This window comes from Charadrius vociferus, unplaced genomic scaffold (genome assembly GCF_000708025.1).
Source record: "Charadrius vociferus isolate BGI_N301 unplaced genomic scaffold, ASM70802v2 scaffold549, whole genome shotgun sequence".
In the NCBI taxonomy this organism is placed as follows: Eukaryota; Metazoa; Chordata; class Aves; order Charadriiformes; family Charadriidae; genus Charadrius; species Charadrius vociferus.
Window position 1 is genome coordinate 4,911,400 of NW_009650103.1, and position 13,223 is coordinate 4,924,622.

Sequence of the window (13,223 nt, forward strand, 5' to 3'; positions counted from 1 at the left end):
AGGAATGCTAATCAGGGAATAGAGCTCTGTATGAGTATCACCGCTGGAATAGTTTTAAAAGCAACCGGCAGTCAGCAGCAATCCAAGCAGCACAATTACATCATTAAAAACAAGACAGTATTACAGGTCGCTTTAAGACACAAACGCTGGGAGTACACGTTAAGAGCTCAGGTCACTCAGCAGCATCCCTCGCCCCGCCGTGACACCTCCTCCGACAATAAATGCCCTCCTCAGCCCCCACCACCCACTCTTGGCCATGGCCTGTGCCCAGATGGCCACGACCAGCGAGGTCCCTGCCTGGGCACGTGCTGGCGCCCGGCTTGCTGTCCCGCGGCGCTCCCACACTCCTCTTGCGGCTATCAGAGCAGTGAGCGCCCACTGCGCCCTCGGACCCCGCTCCCAGCACAGCTCTCCAGCTCGGCATCCTCTGCGAGAGCGGCCGGAACAGCTGAAGGGACGGTCAAGAAACCCACATGGGGTGGGCACTTACACACCACAAACCCCACAAACGCCCACCACCCCGCCAGCATGGCCGCAGACGGCTCTGCTCCCAGACAGCCCCACCGGGCTCCAAACCCGCCACCAGCACAAACCTGCGTTTCCTCCTCAGCCGCTGGGAGTTCTCATCTGAATTTCATTCTCACTTCCCTTTGTTCCTGGCAAAATGAAACTGCCTAAAAGCCCCAAATTTATGTTCTCTAGACCATTTATTATTTATAACTCTATCTTACTTGTCTTCAAGCCAAACCTTTTCACACGTCTACTTTTCCCCTCTCTCTTTCTGCCACGTGTTTAACACAGAACGAGCAGAACTGAGCCCACCGCTCCACATGAGGGAGTGCCATCCTCTGCCGCGGCGCTGAGACTGCCAAGGTCCAGCCCAAGGACTCCCTCCAGGGCGTTGCGTAAGGCCACGGAGCCCGCAGAGCCCTTCCCGAACGCGTCCCTGCCCAGCACACCTTCCCTCCGGCCGCTGCGGAGCCCTGCAGCGGGCACGAGCACCGCACGGCATCCCGCCTCTGCCCACCGGCCTCCGGCGCCTTCGCCTCGCTTCCCAACTGACCCGCGGAGCCGAAGGTGGTGGATTTTTTAAAGTTCTACAATTATATAACTTTATACAATTATTCTATAATTACAAAAAGGAAACTCCCTTTGCCCTTTTATTTAAATGCCATGGTGTTTGACAGTGAAGCGCCACAAGAGAAGCCTTGCAGGCTGGACCCCACCATCGCAACACTGATTCAAAAGACATCTGGTGCCTTCAGGTAATTCACGTAGTGCCCTGCAATACAGAAAGGAGGTTTCCAGAGAACTGCAACCAAAATACAGGAAAGGAAATTAAAATACCGCAGAAAAAAACAACCAGCAAAGGTGCAGAAAGTCTTCCAAAACCTTCTATGGCCAAAACAACTGGAGTCTCAATTTTATTTTTTTTCCCTGTAGTACAGAATGTTTTTCACACGTGTTTTCCCCCAAACAAAGCGGGACCCGCAGCCCACAGCGCGGCTCGGCACCTGACGGCACCCCCCGCGCCGGCCCAGCTCAGGGCTGCCCGCACCGACACGGCCCCGGCACCCCCCGACAACGGGAGGGCGGCTTTCGAGTCCCAACACCTCAGCTGCTCAGGAGCACACGCCGCTGCTGATCCCGCTCGTGTTCCCGGCCATCCCGACTCGGTCGATCCCTTCCCTCGAGCAGCTGGCCTGAGAGCTGTCAGACTGATTTTCCCGACACTCTATAACTAACTCATGCCTGAGCCGCGGCCGTTCTTTGCCTCAGACGCTGGATCTCGTCCCAGAACAATCTTTAAAAGTTTATTTTACTGATCAAAGCAAAGTAAGAAAAACCTCTGTGTTTTACTATATTTAGTGTGCTCGCCAGTAAGCAAGACTTTGGCAAGAGCAGCGCAACGCAAAGCGCAGCCCGCGTTGTAAACTTTGGGATATTTGCTCTGGAGCGGAGCCAGCGGGTCTGGGAGGCTCAGCCGCAGCGCTCTGCCCTGCCCGCGCCCGCCACGCTCAGCGCTGCTTCTCTCTAACGACAACCACAGAACCTCCGCAACGGCATTTCAGCACTCAGTAAACCCCCAAATCTGAGGCGAGAGTGGATTTAAGGCCGGACCAAAGGGACTCTGCCATCAGCCTGGGGCCAGGGCAGCGTGGCGGAGCACGCCGCCTGCGCCGCGCAGGAGGAGGAGGAGCCCCGCGCCGCCCCGGGCGCACTGGAGCGCTGTGGAACAGGCAGGGCATCGTGGAGCCGCCATCCGCACCGCGACCCCTAAAACATCAGCGATCCACCGCGACCCGCCTGGATGCGCAAAGAGCAGAGCGGGGAAACGCACAGCCCCCTCGCCCCGCCAGCCACGCTCCGCACCCACACTGTCCGCGCCCAACCTAATGCCGGCATACCCTTAATTACCATCATAAATTACATGTTTTAACTTACTCTGCTAACGTGGGATACCTTTATTTTAAATCAACACGCTAGAAAACAGGACAGACAAGCAGATGCTATTCAATCAATTAAAACCTTGCTTACAAATTGGAAGCCAAAGAAATTCCTTAGCTTGTATTTTCCGTCATTTTGCAAAAACATACCTGGGTGACAAGGTTAAATCAAGCAAAGGAAATCCCTGGCACTTATCATCCACAGGCATTACTGATAAATTGTGCAGTGGAGGAATAAAGGATTACCTTCTGTATTTTTTCATTACACTTTTCTTTTGTTACAGAATACATAAATCCATTGTGGCACAATGTAATATGTATCATCGTGCTACACCTGTGGACGTTTCATAACGGCTGCCATGTCTGTGCAGTCAGGAATGATAAGTGAACCACCCGTGAATGTTAATGATAGTGATCATTCTGCGGTAACTTGGCTTTCCATCTTCTTTTACAGCCTCAGCGCCGGAGCCAGGGTGGCAAGGTTCAGAAGAGGAAAAAGAAAACAACAGAAGAGGCGAGAGCGTCGGCGGGCTGACGCCGGGGTGTCGCCTGGGGGGAAGGCACGGAAACAGGCAGCGTCCTCCTCTCCACGGGCTCCGTTTGTGTAACCGAATAACACCCAACGCTGAAGGCACAAAAGGCCTCTGTTCGGAATGAGAAACAAACTTTTCCAAACGCTGCCTTTCCAATCTGGACCAATTTTTTTTAATTTCAAATTTTTCTCTTTTTTTTTTAATACTGAAGTGGAATTTACAGCACTTAGAGCGTGATGCAAAAAATGGTTGGCATGGTTGAACGTGTCTGTGAATGACTAATAACCATTTCTACTTCATCAGCACAAAGTCAAAGTTACGACTGAAAACCTCAGTTGACGCAAGGTACTTAACTTAAGCTGGGTAATTTTTAAGATAAAAGTGGCCAGTGATAAGGACCAGAATAACCATGCCAGCCACAACTTTCACTCTGAGCCTAAACGATCTTGCGCTTGTGCATCTCGGGTTAGCCCATGGTCCCTCCACGCGCTGGGGGTTACCTGGCTGTACCGTGACACTACTGCAAGCTGCCCTGAGACACTGCCGGAGAAGCCAGCTCCCCGCTCCCCGCTCCGACGCCCTTCCTCGGGGCCCTGTCCACTTGCCCGGCAGCCTGCCGCCTTAACGTCAGCACCTAGCTCAACCTTCTTAAATCTGCATTTTATGAATATTCTAAAATACACTTCGCAGGTTACCTACGCCCATGTGAAAACTGATGGCAGCCTTTTGGGGAGCGCTTCTGTAACCTGAATAAAAACCACATTTCAAAGCTTTGAACTGAATCTGTAAATGTACTCTGAAAGCCTGATATTTTAAAAGTGTTTCAAACCTCAACCTATCAGGCATAGCAGAGGTGCTGCTTTGAAAAATACATATATAATAGTCAAAGCAATTTAAGCACAATATCAAAACAGGAAAAAGTGCTACAGAGCGGGGGGGCTGTATGCCAAATTTTGTCTATGTGCCAACTGGCAGCTGAGCTCAACTCCTAGAAACACCATCAGATCGAGTACGTCAAGTTGCGATAATAAAATTTCCAAGGGAAAACCCCCTAATGATAGCACAGATTTATTCTCAGCTACCTTCGTTCGGAGTCTTTCAGGTATTACTTCATCATCTCAAGAAGTCTGCATTTACATGAATGCAGTGCTTTGTTTGACTCCTCCTGACAAATCACACTCGACATCAAAGAGGGCTGTTTGCGAGCGCCGTGTTTGACATTGGACAAAGTACTGCTTTCCACAACAGACATTTTCCAAAAACATAACTCGCCAGACTAATGGGCAGTTAGAAGCCAGAATGACTGCCCTCCGTCTTCTCCTTGTGTAACTTTGCCAGAGTCCTTGGAACTTGCCAAATTCGGTCATGCCTGCTTAGCTTGCTCGACTGATTGTGCCAGAAAAGAAAATAAGACACAGATGTATTTGAGCTCTTTGAGATGCCAGTAAGAGAGACAGCTAATGGCTTCATTTCGACCCTCCCCTACCAGCTGGGCACAGGTGGGGGGATAATGAGGTCCCTCTCCCTAATCAAACTCAATTATTTACTACTCTATATCGCCACAAAGACATTCACATTCAGCTCAGAATATAAAATGCACCGTGGGCTACTTCCAGCCACCGCCACTGGGTATTTATAACTAACTCAAGTGGGTAAGAGTTTGCCTTGGCAGGAGTTTAAGCGTATGAAGTTCTGCAAACTGTTTCTGCTGAAACATGTCCTACGGGGTCCCCAGCGAGGTTCCGTAACTGTCAGCTCGGTAACTGCACAACATCTGAAAATATATCCAACATGCAGGACGGGCGAGAGCTGAAATAAAACACCATGCTTCATCGTGAAGCTTCTCAGAAGCATCAACTTTTTTCAACAGTGATTCAATATTAATAAACATCACACAGCACAAGCCTGACACAGCAGCAGCTGAAATACTTCAGCACGAGGAGGAAAAAAAAAAAAGAGATGCAAAATATAAAAACACAATTACATGCACTAGTAGGATGACAGGGAAGGAAGAAGATGTAGAATTTACAACAAACCCCTACAAAAATAAGACAGCATGCACATTTAAACTCACAATAGTAACAACCTTCTGATCAGGTGATGATCAAGTAATTATTCTAGGGGACACATTAAAAATTCTAATTTAAAACTAACTATTTATGAGTAACTATTTACACAGGAACTACAAGCGATTTCAAATTAACATGTGGACATAGAAAAAAATCTCTCTCGGAAAAGCACTACTTCTTACGATGCAGTTGTCCTATTTCTAATCCGTAGGGCTTCCCAAGTTGGAAGGAAGGTCCTCATATGAGCACAAATTACGTTAAACCAAAAGATTTCACAGTTCTTTTGCCAGATTTGCAGCTGGACCTTAATCCTGCCACGAGCGGCAGCCAGAGAACTGCTGGCCAGGCCAGGACCCGGCTGAGGTCTCTGCGCTCCCCACGGGAACACCCGTTCCACCTCCTCCGAGCCGATGTCCAAAACCTGAGACCTCATGTGTTCACTGCATTTAAGAACGATGATGAGAAATCATCAACAATTCAGAAGCTTCTAATGACATGGGCTTCTTAACTCGTCTACCTGCAACAAACACCCGTGATCTTAGAATAGAAGTTTCTATATACCCGCTGGAATTCTTTGGGGATACTGATAACGCAGGATTATCTTGAAGATAAAACAATCATAGAATCATAAAATTAAAAAAAAAAACCAAACAAAGTCATGGCAGTAGCACCGACTCTGGGGAAATGCACGCGGGTGAAAGAGATATTCCCTCTCCCAGGTAAAACGTGTGGCATTCTTCAGTCCGGCGGGAGGAACGCACCACCCTCCGGTCCCACAGACGGAGAAGTCCGCTGCCTGGCTCAGCTGCGTGACCGCAACCCGCACAAACCGCAAACGGACCCTGCAACCCGACTGGCAAGGCTGCTTCATTCCCTCCCCAGGACTGCATCCAGCTCGGCACAGCCGAGTATGGTTACCCTGAATAACTTATTTGCAGATACTGTTGACAGAATATTTTATTTTCCAATGACCTAATACGGCGGAATGAAGTGAATGGGCCTTCGGGAAATGCACGCGGGATTTCTGAAAATTTCTTTGAGTAGGATGCTTTAGAACGTCTCCAAGAAACACGGTCCACAATAACGAGTATAAAAATATAATTAAATAGCTTAGAATTTTCTTTAAATGTCTGATTATTCAAAACCAGGAGCAGCTGCATGGTTATGAAATGTAAGTAGTCCTTTATAAATTCAAAAAATGCCCAACAGCCAGGAAAACCCTATTAGCCTTTTCATTGCAAGAGATCCAAACATTAAATATTCTTTCCAGGTAAGAAGTGGCTTGTGCTACTAGTATTTTGTTTTAGTAATTAAGGCCTTCTGATGGTTTAAAAGGTTTTTCACTCAGAAGAGAAGAAAAATAAAAGTGAACAAGCTTAATTCACTAGTCACAATATAGTGAATTCTTCTTGAGCTACAAACCAGACAGCTTCAAGTTCCAGCAGTGGACGGGGTCGTTGTCTTCAAAGTCCTCCTGGACCGGGGGCGGTGCACGCAGCGCTGCTCCGCCTGACCTGCTCAGCTACTGCTCATCTCTCTCCTCACCCGCTGCACTCTTCTAATGCACTCTGCAACCAGTTGCACGTAAAATCCCTTGCTTTGCAGTCCACTAACCAGTCTTAAAATGCAAACTTACTGCTTTGTCTACTAGGCTTTGAAAGAAGATTTTGAAGTCTGTCATATGTGGAATACCCAAACACCATGAGTACACTTTTTTCTGCTAAAATTCAGTAAATTTTTCAAAAAATAAAAAGTCTCTGGCAGGGTCAGTTCTTAACACCTGTTGAAAAGGGCTCTGGATATCCAACATGAATGACTATAATTTTAACTCTCTGAAGGTCTTATAGACACGATTTCATTTATTACTCAGAAGATATTTTTCATAAATAGGCAGCACGGCTGGAGCAAAACGAAGATTATGAGCTCAGACTTTGTGTAAAGTCCAAATATTTACTAGCGGGAGTGCAACAGTTTGATGTTCTCCACTAACCCTATGCGGAAGGGCGTATTTTCTCCCCACGATGGGCTCACCCCAGTTGAGCCGCGTTTACCGCCCTCGCGGCCCCGTGGCATCGCCCAGAGCCCCGCACCGACCGCCGAGACCCGCCGGCCCCTGCGCCCCCTCAGCTCCCCCACGTTCAGATGAAGAAAAGTAGAGAAGAAAATAGACGCGGCGGTGGCCCGGAGACACAGATGTTTCCCAGCGATGGGGAATGTTAGCATCCATACTCACATGCGAACAAAGAGTGACTGTTTCGCTGCCAGGCCGGGAGAGGAGTACTTTTCAACCAGCGCCAGGGTGCTGAAGCCAAACTTGTGAATGGGCTCGTTGGAATCCAAGGGTGGAAAATCTGTGTCAACCTCCCCGTCATCCTCAGCAATATGGAGACAGTAGGCATTGACGTTGTCGCTGAAACAAAGACAAACCCGGGTCATTCAGGAGGGAAGCCAGACACGCAATTCGCTTCACCCGATCGATCCCAGTTGCTAAACGCTGGAGAAAACAAACCAGCGGGCACGCCTGTTGCAGGAGTCATATGCTCAAAAGCCACCGACGGCATGTCCATAAATGTGTCCCAACAAAGCCCCAACATACCTCGCTACCATAACCAGGTGGTAACAGAAACCCCCCAAACCCGGCGTACAGCAGTGAGTCTCCGCCACCAGTAACCGAACTGCAGGCAAAGGACTGCAGTCACCAAAATACACCAGTCTATAAAAGTTTCATGACTTCAAAAAGCTGAAAGCAATATTTCTCCATTTGTGAAAATTTGTTTATTTATACAACCATTACATTTTAGAACTAAAGGCAACACGCAGTGTCTGTCTGTTTTTTCACAGCTCAGGCAACTGCGGAGGAGTTTACTGAAGGTGCGCTGGCGGAGCTGAGCAGGCTCTCCCGGTGAACGCTGTGATAAACCACGGGAAAAGTGAAAACCCTGTTCAACTTAGTAGCAACGACTAGGAGAAAAGCTACCTTTTCTAAATGGCTAAAAAGTCCAATCACTAAAAACAGACAAAAAAATAGTACAGACTAACAAGGAGAACTAAATACCACAGAACGTTTTAAACGGATACATTGTGAAGAAAATATGAAAGAAAAATCTAAGCCTCTTCCTTTCCACAAGCAAAAGCCCACAGGGAAATAACTATGTATGTATACCTGAGTATTAATCACATTTTCCTAGTATTAAAATATATTTCAAATGCTAATATTTAAATTATCGAGCTGAAAATAAGTATTCTTTCTCATTGTAAATGTGCCAGCGTTCCGGCATTTTCCACAGCCATGAAGTAGAGCTTGAACGTTCACGTGGCACTGTGTTTCTAAACTCTGCGGTTTAAATTTGGAGTTTTAATTGCATGATTGATGCTTAAATTAATTAATTGCAAAGTGTATGCTAATTGTTTAATTGGTCGCTTGATCTATATAGATCATTTTTTGAATTAAATGAGTTGATTTACAAAGTTTATTGATTGGATGTGACAATGAATTATTTCGCTGACTACCTGATTTGCAATTTTCTCAATTAATCCACAAACCTTTGGTTGCAACTGCACTTTATTGAGAGTGCTTAGTCCAGGTGATCTATACGCACCTTGTCACAACTAAGACATTTATTACATAAAACAGGTAATAATGATGCATTACTATCACTGTAAGCTGTAAATTCGCTAACGGCAAGGTAATCCGGCAAGGATTGTCACTGTGAATTTTGAAAATTCGGCGATACTACTAAAGAAACTTTCATGAGTCTCTGGGCTGTTGTGAAGAGCCGGAATATTGCTGTAGAATTAATTTTTAACTTCTTCAAGAGCACTTAAGTAACTTTTAGGGAAACTGGTGAAAGGTAGCGCCGGGAGGAGAACTGGCGCAGCAGCAGGGCTGTGCCGCAGGCGGCTGCGGGGTCTGCGCTGTGCCAGGCTTCCCGCAACGAGCTGAACAAAAAGGCTGTGAATAATACAGGTACAGCTGACCCTGCTTACCTAAGAGACATGCCTGGCACCATTTTCGGGTCCTTCTCTAACTCTGTTTCTGCGAACACGCACACCGAGCTCTGCGTGCTCATTCCGGCCACTCCAGCGTAACCCCGACGTCGCCCCACGTGATGGGACTTTCCGGCCGGAACAGTCCCCCCGCGCCCGGGCTGCGCTCTGTGCCTCTGCTCCCTCGCTAACCTATTCGCCCCACACAGACCTTCTGTCTGCAGCCCGCTGCGCACTTAAAGCTCTGTATAAATAAAGTTAACGTTTTCATTTGGTATTTGATGCATTTGCGTAATTCTCATTGAAGGCAGAGGAACATGCAGACGTGCCGGCAACAGCACATTCAGTGCGGTCTCAAAGCAATCCCAGTGCCAAAAGTAGGTGGTGGTGACAACAACGGATCTTCCACCAATTATACTGAAAATACACCATGTCAGTAAAATCCCAGAAATTAAAGGGGTTACAAATGTCTTCAAACTTGGAGTGGGTTCCTGAACATTAACACAGATTGTCACAACCTGTTGAAAACCCACATCCAACGGGTAAAACAGTTCTGTGTTTTGAACCTCCACCAGGATGAAACCAAAGTCCTGAACTTTATGCTTCAAATTACAAGGTGCAGTCTTGAGAATCCGAGTTTGCTATGGACAGAATATTTAATACAACTGACAGATGTAATGGCATTCTTAACTTCGAAAAATAGGAAGTTTATTTGAATTTTGCATCTCACTATTTATTTATTCCTAGAAAGGGATCTTATTTTTTGCAGGCGGAACCATTACAGCACATCTGTCAGGGGTTGGCAAGAGAACGGTCCAGTGGGTTATGACCAACGTTCGTATGTAAGAGGCCCGAAGAGAGTTGCTAACACTGTCAGTGCTGCCTCGTATCAAGACACTGAATAGAGACAAATATAATACAATTATAATAAAAAAAGGCAGCCTAACAATACAAAACGTTCTCAAAGCTGTCAACTAGTACTCACTCATTTCAGACTCTTGCATCTACCTTTTAGGAAAACGAATTAGGCAGTAATATATTCTCTTACTAAAGGCAGAGGGGTTGTTTCTCTTAATTACAAGGTCTACAACCTCCTCATTATTCTCAGATTGTGTTACCAGTAGGTATATTTGTCATTCTGCACGCATTGTATATCAGATTTGAAGCATTCTCTATACGTATTTTAGTGCTGTGTCACAATGATCCCAATTTTTTTCTTTTTTCATGCTCTAAACTGACTAAATCAGGCACAAATAGCAAATGTAGGCTGTGACACCTTTCCTTATTTGGAAGTGATGGGAATTAGTCTGCAGTTACATCAGTCCTTCTACAGGATGGGCAGGCGGCAATGCTAAAAAAAAAGATGATGGAGACATGAGAAATAATGAAGAACTACACAAGAAAACAGACTTCTCGTAATCCTGAGGCTCTGCCCCGTCCTCCGAGCACTTGCACCCAATTCAATAGCTGCTGTTTGGCTGTTCTCGGGAACTCGTGCCTCCATTAGTTATTGTATTATTTCTGTCCTGAGATTTGATTACATTAGACAGCCTCCTTGGTCGTGATCACTCTTTGACACATCATAACATCTCATCCTTCACGGCAGACAGGGAAATTCATTTCCTCCCACTGCTGACTTTTGCCGTGGGCAGTGATGGTTCATGGAATCCCTCTACTCACGGGCACTGCTCCATTTGAGGTGTGCTGTGCTCCTGAAAAATGTGTGTGTCCAAAGCTTGTCTTACTCGATAAAAAATAAGCTAATCAAACAAAAGACACTGTTTTGAGCTTATGATATAATGAACAGAAATTAAAAACAGCAAATGAAATGGCACCATCTGCAAATAATTTTGTATTTCTTCTCCAGAGTAAAAAAATGATAAATCAAACTGAAGCATTTAACCTCTGCAACATCTCATATGTTTGTTGAGAAGAGCTGAGGGAAACGCTATATCCAAGGCAACAATATCCGCGGAACCGTTCTCAAGAGGGGCTGTGTTTCTGGGCCGTCCTGTACCTCCTAAACAGAAACCCACTGGTCGCAGAGCAGGGCAGGTCCCGCGCCCCCACACCTCCCTGCCCCTACAGCCCTGCTGCAACGGGAGAGAAGGCTTCGGAGTCCTCAAACACTCGGAAAAATGCTGAAAGAGCAAACTGTGAAATTCAGTACAAAACCCCCACCAGTCATCAAATATTCCAGGAACAACAAAAACGGGAAAATCGTCTCCTATAGAAAAAAACGAACAAAACTATTAACCTTCTTTGCACCAGAAAAGTCACCCGCTAGTATCTGTTACTCACAACTCCATAATAAACTATTTTAAGTTCTTATTTTATGTTCTATGACCCAGCAAAAAGGGAAGTACTGTACAGAGCTGCTTTAAAACCAAAGTTGCTCAGATGAGTGGCTCTGAAGTACCCGTTTCATAGACCTTATGTCACCTCCCCTGACAAAGTAACGGCTCTTACCAACCACCACCACCTCTCCAGCACAGCAACTCCAATCCGCTATTTACTCACAGAAATCCTACGGGCAGAACTCCTTCCCAATGCAGACGTAAGTGAGGGTTACCAAAGATACTGAAAAAGCCACTGATTAACTGGAGCTGAAATTTCTGAGGACAACACAGATGCTGCTCTTTACAGCAAAGCACCAATGTGACAGAGGTCAAAGTCTTGTAGAAATTATAAAATACTGCATGACAGATGTTTTTGAATTAAAGAATGCAATTTTAGTCACAATTTCAAAGAAAACTGGTATTTATTTTGTTTTCAGGATCCTTATTTGCATATCTTTATTTTAGTGCTATCTCCAGGAATATAACCTGGAAAGAAAAGCACCTTTAGCCCCTACATCTGTCAATTCTTAGAAAAACAGAAATATTTTAACACGTGTGTAATGAATTAAAGTCATTTTGTCAGCAAAGTGACAGCAGGAATCAAGTAAGTGATAACGCTGAAGTTCTATGGCAGAATTCTGACTTGTTTTCAGGCACACGCGCTACGGCTACAATCTGTTCCACGGGCTCAGGAGAACACTGACGGGGCTTCCAAGGCACACGGTCACCCCCTGCAGCGATTCCTCTCCCTGCGACTCTGTAGGAGGAATCGGTGCTGTGCAGAGGAGTCAGAATCTGGGAACCTTCTCTCGGAACAAGAGAAGGAATTACAGATGGGTTCTGGATTTTATTTCCCATCTGTGTGATCTCAGTCACTGAGAACACTACCAAAAAGTAGATGGGACATAAAACAAACAATGTCTCCGCAACATCAAAAGAGATAAGACTTATATTATTACAGATCCGTGGCTTCATATGCTTATCGTTATACAGTACCCGGCAGTTTAATTGCAAGAGAAATGGCCGCAGCCGCACGTGTACTGCTCAAAAGGGAACACTGATAAACGTGTAGGTGGTTTCTCTAAGATTTATCTATAAAAACATTGACATGGAAATCCACTTCATTATGCAAAAGGCTGCAGAGGAGAAAATTAGAGATCAAGAGGTAGTAAAGAAAGAACATTACTTCAGTTTTGGTTCCCGTCCCTCACTTGTATATTGCCAGCATATTAGTCCAATCAGGTCATGCACCTTGGCATTTGCTATCGTCACAACTGTCATGGGCTGCAGTTTGTCTTGGCTTGTGTGCAGGGGGAGGTAGACATCAATTTTTTTGGTTGCCGTTGTACCAACATGACCCTGTCGAGAAAATATATTTCATTAGAATGTATAAAAGAAAAAGTATGACAGAGCTAATACAAAATCTGGTACGGATGGAATTCGTTTCAGCAGAAAGATTAAAATACACTGCTACGACTTAAAACTGGAAGAAGCTTGAACATTTAAATTCCAATTCTTTTACTGCTGTTTAATGTATCTGTAAAAACGATACGAAATATTTGGCAACGATTTCACAGATTTCCATAAAAAGTCTGAGCTTCACTCTAAGATCCCATGTTCTCGCAGGGTCAAAAAACCAAGTATAAGAAGGGCGGGGGGAGGAGGGCTAACAAGCCTACTGAAAAATTCAACCCCATTTAACACAAGCATCACCCTCCCGTTTCTACATTTCTGCTTTCTTCTGCAGCCCTTTCCCGCTGCCCGCAAAGCCCACCGCCCTCCGCTGCGGGACGACGGTCCCACGCGCCCTGTCCCCGCACCGTCCCTGCCCCGCTGCCACCCGCGCAC

At 46.0% G+C, this 13,223-nt stretch overlaps 1 protein-coding gene across 3 annotated transcripts in view; it reads right to left on the reverse strand.

Moving 5' to 3' along the window:
* The window catches only part of MAPKAP1 (mitogen-activated protein kinase associated protein 1), a 94,715-nt gene that overhangs the window by 47,211 nt on the left and 34,281 nt on the right, over window positions 1–13,223 (reverse strand). For all 3 annotated transcript variants that reach the window (XM_009892288.1, XM_009892289.1, XM_009892287.1), the window contains exons 4-5: window positions 12,562–12,734; window positions 7,283–7,459 (exon numbers count right to left, since the gene is read on the reverse strand). In XM_009892288.1, coding sequence (XP_009890590.1) covers window positions 7,283–7,459; window positions 12,562–12,734 — 350 coding nt within the window. The remainder of the gene's footprint in view (window positions 1–7,282; window positions 7,460–12,561; window positions 12,735–13,223) is intronic.